At 44.3% G+C, this 17,870-nt stretch overlaps 1 protein-coding gene across 2 annotated transcripts in view; it reads right to left on the reverse strand.

The window, feature by feature from the left end:
• The window catches only part of LOC108014433 (limbic system-associated membrane protein), a 131,196-nt gene that overhangs the window by 30,524 nt on the left and 82,802 nt on the right, over positions 1 to 17,870 (reverse strand). For both annotated transcript variants that reach the window (XM_036817419.3, XM_036817420.3), the window contains exon 4: positions 3,127 to 3,240. In XM_036817419.3, the coding sequence (XP_036673314.3) occupies positions 3,127 to 3,240 (114 nt within the window). The remainder of the gene's footprint in view (positions 1 to 3,126; positions 3,241 to 17,870) is intronic.

The raw sequence follows: 17,870 nt of genomic DNA on the forward strand, positions 1-17,870 counted from the left end.
AAAGCGAAATTAGAACTGTAAATGGCATTAATATTGAAACTTTGTTGCCCTCCCCATGCTAGCAAGTATATGGTACTAAGTACTCCATACCATACCAAGTCGAGTGGTCCGTTCTGCTGTTTGCACAACTTCAACTTTTGCGGTACGATTCCATTTCCGTTTTGCCGGGTAATAGTTTCGAGCGCCGACGCTCCATCAAAGCGTAATGAGCGTTTGTATGGCCGCAATGACGGGGTTTTTGTGTTTTGAATTTTATTGCATTCGAGTTTACAGTCACAGCCCGTTACAGCCAGTTACCAGTTAGCAGTTAGCATTTACCAGTTAGCCATGTGGCCAGTTGTTAAATGTTTTTGCTCTATGGTTGTTTAAGCGAGACCGCAATGAAAAATTCACACGACACTGGCTTTGCATGCAGACAAGTTGAGCAGCGTATAAAATGGGCAAAGCAATTAATTAGCCGATTTAGAAAGCTTAAAAATTGCAACACTCTAACCAGAGAGAGATGGTTTCTCAATGGGAATATTGCGTTTTAAAATTAAATCGGATTTTCCATCTCTGACATGGATATTTTGTATATTTAGAAAGTTTTAACAATTTGTCCAGTTTACAGGCATAAATTATATAATAATATTTACTTGTCGCAAAAGGCACAGGATTAATATGTAAATTTGGGCAAACAAACTGTGCTCTAAAAGAACAATCTGCCTTTGTTTGCTTTCTTTGCCATGGATAGAGAACCCATCCTTTTCAGTCATTTCCAGGACATTGCCATTCAGGTGAGTGAAAGCCTAAGCTTTTGGGATATAATTACGCTTTGACAGCATGAACTGAACTGAACTGTTTGCCTCTTATGATCAAAGAAATCTTTGGATTTTTCGAAATTGATATTGTCGAGCTGACATAAGTACAAGTATTTCCACTCTAGAGGGTATCCTTTGCCAGGGGAAAGCAGCAATTGCCGGAGTGGCAAAAGCAAAAGCAGAAGCACAGCAGTAGCAAAAGCAAACAGAAAAAAGCAGACAAGCAGACAAGCAGACAATGAAATAAACAGACTTTGCGTGCCAGACACTGAAGAACAAATAAAAATTCAAATGAAATGATAATGATGAAATGTTTCACTGTTTACTCGCACTCAGACACGACTATCCCATCCCATCCCAAACCATTCCATCACTTGACTATATATTCCATCCATGGTTTTCCGGCCACTCGAGCTGAAAGATTACTCTTTCGGGGTGCAAAGCCCCGTAATAAGTGTTTAAAGGCATTTTCATATTATATGGAAATGCTCTCTCACACACACACACGCCCTTTGTGTTTGATTTTCGCCTCTTTTCGCTTTCGAATTTTACGAGTTCGCATCGCATAAAATGGAATGAAAATGCGCATAAATTGTACAAAGTGCCGGGTGAGAGTTTCGACGTTTTAGTGCGCTTTTAAAAATTCTATCAATTATTTTTTTACACTTTATGTTCGCGGTCATAAAAAGGGATGTGCGTTCTGCGGCTCACCTGCTCCTCCGGCAATCAGGCTAAATCGCCGGATACTCGTTCCTAATCATATTTTTTCAAAGGGCGTCTCGTGTACGCCATAAAGCATGCGTTATTAAAAAACAAAGAAATCGCACCGCGGCTTCGCTTTTAATTATTTCAGTTAAGGGCCCCAGTAAGCCGCGAGCTGAGCTATGGCTGTAATGAAATTGTCGTATGGGCACTTTATTAGCATAATGCCGCATTAGCCAAGGGGACAAGGCTGGAAAAACTCGGGCAACTGCAGAGTAAACCAAGCCGTAGCAAAACGCCCAGGCAATTTATTTCCCTCCCCGTTTATATTTACTTTCTTGTGCTTTATTCCGGTATTTTCTGTTCTCAGCCATGCTTTTTATTATTAGTACCCAAATGCCCGCAGCTATAATTTTGTTGCAGAAATTGTCTATGTATCGCATCGCCTGCGTTGCCAGCTTCGTCTTGGCCTTGGTCGTTCCAACTCATCCTCATCCTCGTCCTGGTCTTCCTCTTAGCCTCATCCTCGTCCTGGTCCAAGTCGTGGAGTTCGTCGTTGTCAGAGGCAATCAAGTGCATGAGAAACGCAAATGAAATTCTTTGTTCTGTATTTCCTTTTCTTATAAACGGATACACCCACCGCAGACGTCTCAAGCTCATATGTGTCTACATAAGCGGCTACATATGTGTGTTCTATACACTTTTAGAAATTTGTACAACTTCTTGTGCATTTATAACCATGATATCTTCGATTTGTTACGTATTAGCAGAAAGCAACTGCAAGTCTCAGCAAGTCTCTTTAACTTAAAATATAATGGACAATTTTTTTGCTACCAAATTTTGGTTATAAAAACTATACTTTAAATCAAAAAAAAGGGGAATATTTAAAAAAAAAATTATTTTTAAATTTTTACTTACTTCAAACAAAATTGAAATATAAAAAAAGTAAAATATTTTAAGAGATACTTTCTCTGTGTAGAAATAAAATGTGCTCCAAGTGTTTGGGGCCAAGTTTTTATGTAGCATTTTGTCCCCGCCGAGTGGCACAAGTTTTGACCATCTTGCCTGGCGTTTTCTTGGCCCAGCTTTATTTTATTCCACCCACATCTTTTTCAGCCCGGCAAGAATGCTCCTCGCATGCTGTTGCTTATGCTAAATCCTTGTTATGTACAAATAATCTCGCACACACGACCGCATTTAAATTGAAAAACGTACATGGACCGGCCACCGCTCAAATGCCAAGACTTGAGTGGAGCGGAAGGCCACAGCAAAAACGCCGTAACCACTACACATGTCTTGGATGGATGCCACCAGCACCGCCACCACCACCACCATCACCCCGTCGGATGTCCGTTTTGACCGCTGGTCCTGTTTTTCTGCGGTCGGACTGCCACAGGAGCAAGGCAGTAAGGATGAAATTTAGTCCGGCCGGGGGATTAATGCATAGTTGTGGCCATCGCATAATGTCGGCTTAATTATTTGTATGGCAGAGCCTTCGACCGCAGCATTTAAATGCAAACTGCGTGGGCGACTCTGCTCGTGTTGGTATGCCTGATCGAAAAGAGCGAGGAAATGGGGTGACTAGACCCCGCATTTCCCTACTACCCACCACCCCACAACTCACCCGTGTTGGCCACCTCGCAGGGCAGCACTATTGTCTCGCCGGTGATAAATTTGAATGTCTCCGAACGTGATATGAACATGGGCTCGTTCTTGGTCATCATGCTTTGGGCGGACACTGCAATGGACAGAAGGAGAGACAGAATTTTAATATCAAATGCCTTTTGGTATTTTCGTACCAAAATATAAAGTAAATTACTCAAAATATTATTACTCGGCTTGGCCGACGTGTGCACACATTTTCGGTCATCATGGACATCATCATCTAGATCAACATCTACACAACATCTTGTGTGCGGCTAATTGGTTTAGTGCATTTAAGAATATTTGTCAAATGTCGGAAAGTTCATAAAGTGCATTTTATTATGCCCATCCAATGAAAGTTGTCAAATTTACGCACAGACTTGGCCAAGGATGGGCGAATAATTTAATGCACTTGCTGTTGATTTGCTAATCAATTTTATATGTCAATCTCAGAGATTGTCTGTGTGTGCGTGAGTGAGTGGGTGATTTCGGAGCCTTGGCATGTCTGTGTGTGTGTGTGCTTGTAAAGTGTTAAAATGCTCTTAAATATTAAAGCCCACTTTTTGGACCAATACCCCAGTGAGTTTAGAATTAATTCAATTTCTAACACCCATCGGCACGCACAGATACCGATGCACTATGCATTTGCGTATTAGGTAATTCGTGTCTTGCATAATTTATTCAGGCCCACGGTGACCACATCAAAGGACCCTTGCTGCATGCATGGCATTAGAGTATTTATTTGGTTTTGTAATTAAACAATGATTATTGCATAAATAGCCAGGTATTGCGGCCAGCCCCAATTAAACTCAATTAAACGGTGAACATACATACAGTGTACAGTGTACACCCATCATTTGTATTTCAGAATGGAGAAGGCACAGCCCCTGCCGCCCGAAAAACGGATACGCTCATATCCGGTTACAAGGTAATCGATTACTTTTAGTGTGACAGGGCAGAATGCGGATACAGATAGGACTACGCTGGCCGCACTTCCGAGTCGCACGCAAACGGAGGGCCATCAAGGATCGGGGCAACTGTCGACTGTCGAGTGCCGGGAAAAAAAACGAGAAAAACAAGAAAAACTGTGCGTCAGCTACAACGACGATGCCAAAAGGCGATGGCAAACAATTTAATACGTTTAAGCGAATGTGTCAACAGGGCAAGCTGCCTTGAGCCTTGGGGCTCTGAGCGATGAACAATGAACAGGGGCTGTGGGGTGGAGTGATGGTGTTTTGGGGGAAGGTCCTGCGAGTGCGGATGCGGATGCGAATCTGGATGCGAAGGACCAACGACCGAAGACCAAGCACTTTTGACACCATGACAAGGCCTGACGTGGCCAGCCAAGGTCCTGGAATTGAATTGATTCGATTACGCTGCGGGCACAATAATGAAGTGTCAAATGTTGTATTTATCTGCTGCGGAAACATTCGGCAGGGGCAGAAGTGAATGGGGGCAGTTGGAAAAAGTAGAAATAGGTAAGCAAAGCCAAAAGTCAGCAGCACGCATTTGCGAAAAGGAAAGGAGGCTGTCAGGAGGCGGACGACAGGACTTCTTGGCACGACCCTCGATGCCATGTTGCTGGCATTTTATTTGATTCCCAGGCTGTTTTTTCGGCTCTTCTGCTTTTTTGTGACCTGACTTGTGCCGCCTACTTGTGTTTTGTTTTCTTTGGATTTCTTCTGGCCGTTCTGCCCTGGTAAATATAATTTCTTGTGTAGCCTGGTCTAGTCTATTTCTGGGCTCGGCTCGTTGCTTGTGACAATATTTTCGCAAGGCGGATAAAGGCGTTGGCAGCACGTGCCTGTGCTCCTGTCAATCGACTCCTTGATGCGGATAATAACGAAATAATGTCGGCGGAGCAAGGAAGTTCTTGCTCCTTTGGCCTGGCCGGGCTTGGTCCTGGAATCAAGGAAGCAAGGGTTTTCTTTTCCCCGCCGGTTGTCTTGGGATTTGGCATTCGAGTGCTAATAAACCAAATGACTTTGTGCCACTTGGGCACTGATCCGCGTCCCCGGGAAATCCAGAGGGGAGCCTAAGTTGAATAAAGAAGAAAAGATGAAAGAATTTTTCCACAGGCCTCAGTCATTTGCACTCACACGTGCCGCAGGAATATTTCCTGCATATTTATTTGATTTCAATTTTATTCTCCGCTCCCCAGAGGTGAATATGCACTCATTGAACCGGGGCCAAAGTTCGTTTTGAATTTCGAGTCTTCTATTTGTGTGTCTGGTCAGTTTGGTCGCCTGTTTGCCATGTCTGTGTCTACAATTCAATTTCAATTTTCCAATTTTCAATGCCCGACTAGCCCCTCAGGGCCCCTCCTTCCGCTTCCGCTGGCCAGGATTTTTTGTTTTTGCGGTTTGATATTCAAAGTTTTTCCATTAAAGTTATTCGCAGAGAATAAGAAAAGTTTCCCTCACATACAGTTGCAAATATTCAATTTGAGTAGAAAATTATCAAACTAGTTTTTATACTTCTTGCCCCTGGGAAGCAAATGGGGAGCAATGGGTAGCAACCATTTCGCCCGCTGACCTTCATCAAAAGAGTGCAGTAACGCCCAAAAAAAAAACATTTTGTAACATTTTCGGTAGCACGCAAAGTGCATAAAATATAGAAAATGCCTGGGTTCCTGCTGTTCGCAGTTCCTGCAACATCTGCCACTGTTGCAACCGTTGTAATTTCGAGGCCCTGGGACGCACCTGCTCTGCTCTGGTGTTCTGTGCCGGAGATGCGAGTGCGACAAATGAAACGGCGCCAGCTTGCCGAGCACTCGAGCAAACTGGGTGAACAAAAAAAAAAAACGACAAAAAGCGCTGAAAATGGGTGGAAAAAAAGTGGAAAATTCATTAAACGTTGCATTGAGCGGGGAAAACTTTAAGCCAACACTGTAAGTCCCTCGATAGAGCGCCAAAAGAGCAGATCCTAACAGGTGCTTTTCATGGCAATTGCCAAAGGCAAACACGCAATATCTTTTGAGCGGCTACTTATGCCGTAGTGGCCTTTATCCTGGCTAGCTCGCTGGCCAGACGTCTGCATAAATCTCCCATATTTCGACCAGACGAACTCGCACTCGAACTACCTCCTCCCCCAAAACCCATCAAAGTAGCTCCACAGCACTATTAACGTGCCCCGGCACAAAGGGCAGCCACTGCAATCTGACGGGCGAGGCGATAGGGAACCCAACCGAATAGAACCGAACTGAACTGAACTGGCAAATTTAGCACAAGGGAATCAAGGATTACCTCAGCAAACACACCGAGTACCACATGAATTGGTGCACTGCAAGAAATCTTAGAGGGAGAACTAAAACCAGGGGTTACTAGAAATAATATGATATGAAAGAACCCAGTTTGTATGGAATTTTATATTACCTCTTACGTTTTTTATTTTATAAAGTGAAAACTTTGACTAAAATATAAATATTCTAATGGAGAATTGCAAGACTTATATTGATATTATATAGATATTATATAGAAAGGTATATCCATTTTCTTTCCCTGCATGGACCCACAATTTCCAAACAGCTTTTGGGGGGCTTTGGGGGGCGGTGGCCACAAGCCTGAAAAGCATTGCCAAAATTGAGTGAAAACCAAAGTTTGATACTGTTGTTGCAACGTTACGTGCCACTAGCTCCCTTTCCATCCCATCCGCCCCTTTCTTGCCTCGACCAGCCACGCCCACTTCCGCCACATGTTAAAACAATCTAAAAAGTTAGCGGGAAAACAATGTGATTGCAAGTGAAATATTCATGGAGTGCACTTTTGACATGAAACTTGGCCAAGCCGCAAAAGACGGCGAACAAGAGAGTTGAATGCGGGAGGCCAAGAGCGATGGAGTGATGGTTCGAAAGACGGCCAAAATGGTTGTTGGCCAGGTTAGTTTGCCGAGCAGTCAGTGCAGCAATGGAGCGCTAATTTCGCAGCCACACTGGCCAAGCGGCAAACTGATAGTAAACTCAGAGCCACCAAACCACTGGAACCCACAATGAATACCCACATGCCCCGCCACTTTCTATGCGCTTCGCCATTCTCTTTTCGCACACATGTGGGCCATAAAATCTGAAGTTATGTTCAACAATTTTTGGCCAACTGCTGTGGGTAATTTGTTTGCTCGCGTTCCTGTGGTTTAACAACATGTTATCCAGCCTGGGAGCCCCGAAAATCAATGGAACGCTTCATGCTCGACCGCTGAATAAATTGCTCGTCCTTTTTTTTGTATTTGTTATCTGTTGGTATTCAGTATTTATTAAGGTTGAATCATCATTTTAAAGGGCTGAACAGACTCAGTTTCAGTTTCAGTCACCCAAAACAGATACCCAAACACTCGTACTTAGACTAATACACAACAAATGGAGCAGGACGAATGCAATGTGTCACCTTTATGGCGACAGGAAAATGAAATCACGTTGTCCCTCACGTGACAAATGCCTGGGGCTATGATAGATGTGCCCGGGGCTCGGGCGGTAGATCCCTTCACTGGGCTTTGTGTCCTGGGTCCTGGATCCTGGGCTCCGGGCACGTTCCAGATGGCCCCAGTGACGACAACACGTAGCGAAATGCGCATTAAATTGTGAAAAATGGAATTTCTGGGCAAATCAAAAGCGTATTACAATCCCCCGAAAATAAGTGAGACGCAGCAGAGTCGCAGTAGCAGGCTGGAGGACGAAAAAACAAATCAATGTCAATGCTCTGACGTCTGGCAGGACCTTCTGCATTTGACGTAACAACATGCGAGTGCCGTCGCCACGTGATCAAGGCCCAGGCCTTTTCGATCTGGTTTCGTTTTGGTTTCGGTTTCGAGCACATGTCGTCCATGAATATCTGGTAGCATATTTATTGACTTGTCGACGGCTTCGTCACCTGGTTGGCTGCCTGGCTGGCTGCTGTCCTTTGACCTCGCTCATAAGCGCTGTCAGAGCAACTTTCCCAAGGATCCCGGGGAGCTCCAAGGAGGCGGGAAAATAGGAGTGAGCACATCGACACGCCAGTTGAGTGCCTGCTCGAGCATTAGTCAACATCCCGGTCCTCCTGCTTATGCCTACAAAATTTTCACACTCAATTGCCCGGGCAACCTTTTCGCAGGATCACGCGCCGCAGAGCAGCCACCCACGCCATCTCGAACCAGCAGCTACTTAGCGAATGTGTTGCATGCAACAAACCATCCAGACACACACATCCTTTTTGGGAACACCAGGACAACGTGTTTAGTTTGCCTTTCGCCGGAGGCGCCATTTCGTGGGACCCTTTGTGCTTTCGCTGCCTGTGTATAAATTGTATTTTTTGATTGTTGTTGCCCCGCTCGGTGACATTTTTATTCACCCAACTCGAGGAGTATATACTATATATATGTGCCTGCATATCAGATTAGAGCATATATCATACGTAATGGTTTCCAAATGACGGCAATGATTTCAATTTCACGATAACCCAGGGTAGCCAACCTCACCTTAAAGTATTAAAGTGTTTGTGCCTCACGGGCAGATTGAGTAATCAAAGTTATTACCCGATTCCTGTCTGCCAACGGTGCGTATGAGTAATGCTGCAAATAGGGAATGGCAAGTACGGAAGTGAAATACTTTCTCCCGTTTTTGCTTTTCCCCCAGTTTTTCACTTTTTATACGTGTTCTGCTTGGCGCTCTGGGCTGCTGTTTTGTAGCCAAGTGATTGACGATAATTGACTGTCGCCAGCATAGGACATCAATCATGACGTCAAAATGGACAGCAGGCAGCATGTAAATTGCATGCGATAAAAACGAAATTGAATTCGGTAAACAAAATGATAAAAATCTACCCGATAATTTATGCAGGGCACCAGAGCAATGGCAATTTCACTGGAACTCGGGAACTCGGGAACTCCGGAAGTGCGAACAGTGGGATGTCGCCGAAAAATGCTGCAAATTCATGCTATTTGTTAGCCGTTTAATGCGCAACGAAATGAATTTGAATATATCATGACTTTCAGACAAGGACACTGGCTGCCTTGTTGGTCCTTCATGCTCCTGCCAGCTCCTTTCTGCTCCCGGCTGCCTGTGCATATTAAATATTTCTGCGTGTCAAATGAAATTTTTGTAATTTTCCTCGGTGGCGTCAAATGAAATTCACACAATTCGCACAGCCGTGTGGCATGTTTAACTTCTGCGAAAGCAATTCACTTGTGCCCCCCGTTTAATTCACTGGAGTGCGATGGAAAATGTGACATGTTGCACGTGCAGCAGCAGCAGCAGCAGCAGCGGAGAAAGTTTTCCGGTGGGTTACAAAACAAAGAAAACACAAGGTGCTTTAAACTTGCATTCGGTGGAAATTCTTTATTCCGCATTGTTTGCTCCTTTGCCACCAGTAACCTGGAGGTCTAGGCCAGAATGCAAAATAAATTGCCTCAAAAATCGCTGAGGCAAAAAGTGGGAATTTACCGGACATGTAGCTAACGATTTGCTGCTGCCACTGCTGCTGCGAACCGGGAAATTCTGCAACGCTTGAAAAATGCGTGTATGCAAATTTCACCAACCTGCCAGCCAGCCGGCACAAAAAAAAACATGAAAAAGAAAAATGTATTACACTTTCTAGTCGAAAAGGTGGTTCTGCAGGTGCACGGTGCAAAAGGCAAGAAAATGTTGGCAAAAGGCGAGAGCACGATTCCAGTTCGTGGGTCGTGGCCTAATTTTCACCTCGGTTCGGTTTGGTTCGCAATGCAGTGCAGTCGAAAATGGCTGGGGGTAAAAAAAAAAAAAAAAAGAAGGAAAACCAGGGGGAGACTCAACTTAATTAGGAGGTTTTTCCAGGTTTTTCCCGGGGTTTTTGCAGGCTTTTCATCAGCGCGGTTCTCGCGGTGGGGAAACGGGTAAATACGATTCACCGGTGCTTCGTATATATGCCGTATATAATGCGATTCCTGACTGTCCCGGCTGTCCGATCGTCCTTCCTGTTGACTCGCTAACTGGCTTTTTGTTCCTGTTCCTGCCCTGGCTGTTGTTGTTGTTGTTGTTACACTTGCCGCATTGTTTCGTGTTTTTGTTGGCCAGTGCACGTGTGTTTGTGGAAAATAGAATGCATAAAGTGTGAAAAAGCAGGAGCAACAGCAACAGCAATGGCGACAACCACAACAGCAGCAAAGAGGAAAACAACGCACAAAGGGAAACAAATCGGATTAGGGAAGCGGAATTGTGGACGAAAAATGTATGGATGTGACCCTGTGTATGTGTCCGGGATGACCTCTGTGTCGAAGTATCCAGCTCAGATCCTTCGGCAGCTGCTGGCCAATATCAATTGCAGTTTACCGTATGTGTGACTGATTGCATAACTATATGGAAATCGCTCGAGATGGCTCTTAAAGCTCCTGCTCTTCAACGCACCCAGCACGAGCTCAATAAGCTCTGCATGCGGGTCCTTTTTCACACATCCACATGCACTTGCAAAATTCAGAGAGATCCGAACAATTTCCTAACTCCTTTTAAGAAATTTTGCTAGCAAGGGTTTTGAAATCACCTATAAAGGTGCTTCAAAGTATGCAACAATATAGTGTGGAATGAAATTATTATTCACTGCATACTTTTAGACACCTGCATAAATTTATATAGAAGACTATTGATTCCTCAAAAATCGAAAACCGTTTCTCAACATTTTCTAATGTTTAAGTATTGAACAATTTACCCTGGAAATCATTCTTATGAAATGATAACACAGGTCTTCAAAATTCCAACAGAAAGTAAGCATTTTATCCTTTACAAAAAGGGTACTTTCTCTGTGTGTAGGCACCAGCTTTGATACAAAGGACGATAACTAGGTTGTACGTGTGTGTGCGAGTGCCAGGACATGGTGCATTTTTTACGGACAGGCCAGCCATTTAAATACTTCAACAAAGGCCTGGACTAGGGCTAGAGCAGACAAAGCAAAAATGTTTTGAAAAATGCGACAGGACAGGGCCAAGTGCAAAAGTGGGGGCTAGTGGGTTAAAGCTGACAATGATGCCGCTAGGAATTTAAGTGGCCACATAACTTAGTCGCCTGGTGACATTAAGCTGAAATTAACCTTGTAATGTCACACGGACAAAAGGCAAGTGCATAGAGTATGCAATGTCTGTGGGTAAACGGGAAATGGAAAATGGAAAATGGGAAAACGGAGGGGGGGAGTGCTCTGTGATGGGATAAAATTAATTACGCAGCAATGTCGTAATAGTTGGCAAACTAGACTTAAAGTGAAAGGGAGAGATAGAGAGTGGCTGGCAAACACAGAGGCAAATGAGACGAGCGGGCTCAAGTGATGAGGGGGTGGGGGGTGATGTTCCACAGGGCGGATGGGGAATCTGAATCAGATGCCAAGTGAGATAAGCAAACAAACAGCCTTGGTGCTAAATTTTAAGTGTTACAAGGACAACAACGCGCGGTGTGTGTGTGTGTGTGTGTGTTTGTATGCAAACGGAGATGGCAAGGACCTGCGGCTGTTTTCCCGCTGTTTAAGTGTACATGTGTGTGAGAACCAGTGCCTGCAGCTCAATGTGTGTTTGCCTCTGTGTGTATAATTGTTTGCCGTTAAGTTTACGGCAACCACAGGCGGTGGCAACAATCGGCGGCATCGCCAGCAATCAGCCGCTTGCTTCTGCCGCTTGATGAGCTCGACCTGTCAATGGTTGCCTTTGACACTAATACCCCAACACGCACGGCGGTTGTCAGGTCGAGCAAACATACACTCACCCATGAGCACACACAGAAGGACCAATAAGACTGACACACGGACAGACATCTCATTATGGCCCTCCAAGTAGTTACTGGAAACGGCTTTGTGCTCGCACGATAATTTTATTCATTCCGTTCGGCTAGACCCCGGCGAACGGCAATCCAACTACTTCGCCCTTTAATTACGCCAACAGCCGAATACCATAATTAAGTAAGCGGCTTATGATGCACAATTAAACGGTTGCCTTGACAGGAGTTTCATCATCAACGGCACTGGCATTGGCATTGGCTACAGCCATCGACATCTTTGCCAGATTCGGATTCTGCCGCCACAGAACCCAATCAAACTTGAAAGGCAGAACACGCATACGCCACGTGGGACGCACACGGCATTAGCATAAAGGCAACGCAAGCCTCTCGCCATAAACAACTTATGTACAACTGCCGCTGTTCGCAAGCGCACACTGGGGGAAATGTAAATTTACTTGGGTAGTATATAAATGCGGGTCTTAGTTTAAATCGGTTTTATACTTGGAATGTACACTTCGATATATATATTAGACAAAGTCCATTACATACAAATATATATTCAATTTATAAATCAATCTACGATCCCATGCTTAGATTTGCTTGAACGTGTTATTCAGTTATTTATATTTACTTCAAGAGTGCCATAGAAATCTCTGAGCCAGGAAATCCGATGGATTCATTTTCATAGTATTGCTACATACTCTTAGACACATTTATATGTGATTTTTCGAAATCCCTAGAAAATGAAATCAATGCCAACTCCTGTTTTGATTTCTCAATTTCTTCTCTTTGCCTTTTCAGAGTTTTTTGTCACTGTGCACACACTCTAACTTTCTTCGTGCGTTTACATGTATAATTCGGTTGGGTCGCACCTTTCATCTATCGAAGCTATCAGCCCCGAGCCCGGCACGTTTGATATAGCGCAAAAAAGGGTCAACATTGTCATGGCCATCTCGGCTGGCACTGATTTTAGCTTCCTGTTCCCGGCGGCTAGCTCCTCCCAGCTCCCAGCTCCCATGTCCATGTACCATGGAATATTTGGGCCTATGAAGTGCCTATGCACGCACCGCTCCAAGTGTGCTGATAAAAATGTCAACACACAATTGATTCTCTCGCACTTTTGCATCGGGATAGGATCGAACCTCGGCCATCGACATCGGCTATATGGCCTCACGTCTGTTGTTTGATTTTATTGGGCCACATTTTTTTTTTTGCCCCGCTTTTTCTCGGCCTAGCAGTTTTTATTTTCCAGCTTTCCTTTGCAGTTTTCCCTTTCGTTTTTGGTTTTTTCTTGCCGTGACCCCATCCGCAAACGTTTTTGCCCGACGGGGCGTTGTTTAGACGACCCGGGCAATTGTTTACAGTCCTTGGGTTTCATGACGGGTCTCCGGTCTCTGGTCTTTGGTCTCCGTCCGTCGCTCGTTGGGCTCTCCTGGCTACATGCTTTGCATGAAATCACGTCGTCATCAGGGCTGACATTATGTCCCTGGGATTAAAGTATCGAAATGGCACTTTGAATTTATCGCTCAAGTTGCAAAGTGTGATTTTTATTGATATTGATACTCTCGACTTTCCACTTGCCGCAGTTTTGCAAAGGCAACAAACTTGTTTTAACCGACTGGGTAACCAACTTAGTTGCTCCCCCGGAAATAAGTGTATGCAAATATTGTAATGAGCGCTGGGGAAATGCCTGCAAAGTTTTACTATCTTGCGGCTCAGCTCTACATTTGCATAAGCCTCGAAATAAATATAAAATATTTTGCATTTAATTATCCTGCTCCTTGGCAGCAGCAGGCGCAGTCGCAGTCACAGTTTTGGGGCTGGCAGTAATCAACAAGCGGTGGTGGAGTTCAGCAAACCGAAATAAAAACTAAATTGAATTTCACAGTAAATAAAAGTTTATCCCCCCAGATAAAGGTGGCAATAGCGTGGGTGCAAGTGCAACTGCAACGGCACGCTACGTGCATTATTTACTGAAACTGGGCAACCAGGTAAAATCCTTGCCCCATTTTACCCTTACTTAGCCATCTCAACTCCACCTGGCTTAATTGCAAGCCAAGACGTGCGTGAGCTTGTGTACATTTTTGCGTCAATTAAGTTTCAACTCTCAGATACTTGGCAATTTACGTGTTGTAGCTTGGCTGTCGCAAGTTTTAAAGCAGATTCTCATTACGCGATTGCAAAACTTTTAATGTTGTTCTTTTGTAAGTTGGCCTTGCCAGCCCTGCTCATTGTTTCTCGCCTCCAGTTTTGCTGGTGTTTCTGATTCTGATTCTACTGCTGCTGTTTCTGTTTCTGTTTCTGTTGCCTGTGATTTATGTGATAATTCCAGCTCAAGGAAGTCTCGCAACCAGACGATGAAGCCTGTTCCTCTGGGCCTCTACACACATACATATAGATATATATGTGCCTCCTCATATGCGTTTCGCTGGCAAAACGGATGTTCGAAGGATATGAGCAAGTTTTAGTGCCATAGTTAGTTGTTTATTTTGCGAGCTGCAACTTATTTTTTATGTCCGCTGGCAGGAAGTAATCATCTTGATGGCTCTTGAAATTTATAGCGCATTTCGCTGGATGTGGCTGGCTGCGTATCTATCTGCGTAATGAACTACACGATTTTGGCATTAAAGCAGATGCTGCCTGTCTAAGCAAAATGCCGAACACCGAACAGCGAACAACAATTGCAAAATACACACATTCTGAGGCAAAGTGGAAAACATGCCTGGGAAAACGCGAGCAATTGTGGGCGTTTTTGGTTGAAAACCCCCGGGGGCAATGTCTGGGTTGTGTGTGTGCTACCGACAGCTTAGCACGGCCTTAATGCCGTTAAACTCGACTGTCGCTAACGCTTTTAACCTGAGGTTAAATTTTCAATTTGCTTTTACGCTTCTTGCCGGCTCAGACACAAAACCCCAAACCAAACCCATAGCAAACCATAGCAAACCGAAGACAATGGCAATTGCCGAGCTTGAGCCTGAGCATGTGTGTGTTAACCGACTTTACCCACTTTGGTCTATGGCAATGCCAAGCGCCTCCAGGTTTTTCTGCAACACCGCAGCAAATTACTCTCAAGCCGCCTCTTTGTATTGTTTTTCATCTCTGGATATCCTTCTGCTTTGCTTGTTTTATTTTTTGTATATATATTTTTTAGACATTTTCCTATACATAAGTCGAGCAGACAGAAATACTTATGCACGCAGGCAGCTTTGGCTTTTGCCTGTGACCTCTGCACTTGAATTTCACCCGGCATGGAATGGAAATTAAATTAATTCTATTGAATTTTATTAGATTTCGCATAGCAGAGTACAATGATCGCCATGATGACGATGGTAAGACGACAGAATGGCAAGGACACGGCCAAAAACAGGCACTCGAACCAGTTGGCTGTACAATTTGTAGGGAATAAAGTCCAAAATTTTCCTAGACGTCTCTGAAATTCCTTCTGCATTTCTCTATATATATATATATATGTGTTTGTATATACATGCCTGTTGGAGTGCTCTTATAATTCAATTTCTTGGCTGCTTTTGTTAGGGGGCTTCCGAGAAATTTGTTGAAGTAGCATATTTCATGCATTAATTTTTGTGTTCTGCCCCAAGTTTGGCAATTAATTTAATCGCACTGAACAGTGCGAGTCGAGTGGAGGACACTGTCAAGAAACAATTACTGCCCAGGCAATAAAAGGGAATAAAAATCAATTAAAAATTAAATTTGTGAATTGCAAGGCAGGGCGACACGCCTTTAAGTCCTTCACACAAGGCCTAAACAACATAATGGGAAAGGGGCGTGGGGAAAGCAGCACAAAAGCAGGGGAAAAGCAGGAGAAAAGCAGAGCAAAAGCAAAAGCGTTCCAAGGAAGCCGGAGCCACGTTTGCATGGCATACTTTTGGGCGCTCTGTGAAGTTGAATGCAAATGCTTCCGTTTCCGTCAGGAGAATGGAATGCGAGTGCGTGTGTGCGTGCTGGTATGCCTGTACTGGTACTTCTACTCGTGAAACCTTGACACAGAAAAGGGAATCCCCCATCCCCCATCCCCATTCACATCCCCGTCCCCCATATGGCAAACTCCCTTCATAATTCATCTAATTACCGAGTCGAGGGAAAATAAAGCACAACACTTTCGGCCATATAAATATCGACACAGACGACAAGCTGCAAAATGCTGCGGGACTTTTGCGACCTTTTCCTCAGAACGAGTCGCCAAAATTTTCTGCAAAATGACACGAAGTCACGTGTTAGACTTGGCGACTTTGGCGCTTGTTAACTTGTTAGCCCGCTGGCTAATGGCTAAAACGAATTCCCTGTTTGTCACCGAGCGACATTTAAGACTCGCCCAAGATTTAATGAAACTCAGCCAGAGTTTTTGCAACAAGAGTGTTGGTGTGTCCCTACGATGACTACGATGGCGGCCATGGCGTCCAATACAAAAGTCAGTAAATCTCTAAAAGGAAAACCAATTACGGCCATTACCACATATGGCAATTACAAAGGACCGTTTCCTGTCTGCACGCGCTCGAACAGCAAAGTCTCATTAGTTGGCCACAAAGTGGTGGAAGGGGACTTGCAGGGGCTGGAGAAGGAGGAAGGTATGTAGTGTGCCACTTACCGCAGATGTCGAAGGATATATGTGCAGGATCAGCGGGGAGGAGCTCGACCATGGATGGCTGGCAATGTTAATGACTCTAAGGATGATGGCAAAGATGACGAGCACTCTCCACCCATCCATCGAATGTCCTGGCAAACTGTTGCTAATGCAATAAAGCGACCATTTCACGTTCCACATACATTATTCCCTGTTCAACCAATTTGCCGGACTAGCTGGTTGAAAAAGCAATCGAATTTTCCCCCTTTTTTTTTTTTGCAACCCAACATCAGACCAGCCAAATGCAACACAAATATTATATTATCCGTATATATTTTCTGATATATTTTTATGAACCTTTCAGGCCGGACATTTTACGGCTCCAAATCATTTTGCACATTTCGCCACAATTTATAAAATAAATATGGTTGGGGAAAAAAAGCGTAATGGAATTTATAGAACAAAAATGTGTATGCATAAATTACAATAACATCTGTCCCCGCCCACAATTCTTAGCTACTCGCCCACCCGATATCCCCAAACATATATATATATATATATTTTCTTGTGCTATTTTTTCCATTTTTTGTATGCTTTCCGCAGGAATTTCATTTGGCGAATTGTTTGCCTTGTGTCGTAAATTTGCAGTAGTAAAAATTGTTAGTTGCGTTCCGTTCACAGGACATGGGACACAGGACATCGAACTACCGCCGCCGCCATATGTGCGTGTTTACAGGCACAACATGGCACATACGAATTTCCATGATATTCCATAGTTTATGCCATCCAGTTGATCTATGGATTGGATTTTCCTTTTCTTGTTTTCCTGTCCCGCCTCCATTGTTTTCCCTTATTGGGCATGCAAAAACCCATTAGCACTGCTGGGTTCTAGGGGTAGTGCTTTCGTACTCCCCCCCCCCCCACTGGAAAAACCCAGAAAACAGAAATTATCTCATTAGCATATTGCGTGGCAGGGGCCTATTCAAGGCGAATATCGATAAGGTTCGTTAAAAAGATTGAAATGTGCGATTTAAGGCGATTTACCCAATGTGGCGAAAGGGCGAGAGGCAATCGAAAAAGTAGAGGGCCCTGACCCGCGGGGGCTGAGCACCCAAAGTTTCCCCTGCCCTGTTCGAAGTTCCCTGTTTTGACACTTGTCACCATTAAGTTAACAGCGGCAACAAGGGTAGAAGAAGGGTGGTGGGTGGTTTTGGGGGTGGCTTAGGGTGGTTAGCCAGCTGGGAACCTCTGGCTTTAAATTCTGCCAAACGGTTTGACATGCCCGCCAAGATGTCGTTCGTCTACCGCTGTTCGTTGTTCGCCCGCCTGGCATTTCATGCTTTTTAAGTCAGTTTAAGATTTTTGTAGCCCACTCACACAGACTGTCAATGACAACGGGGGAAAATGGGAAGGAGGAGGTGCAGAAGGAGGAGGACCTGCT

Source organism: Drosophila suzukii, chromosome 3 (genome assembly GCF_043229965.1).
Source record: "Drosophila suzukii chromosome 3, CBGP_Dsuzu_IsoJpt1.0, whole genome shotgun sequence".
NCBI classification, from domain to species: Eukaryota; Metazoa; Arthropoda; class Insecta; order Diptera; family Drosophilidae; genus Drosophila; species Drosophila suzukii.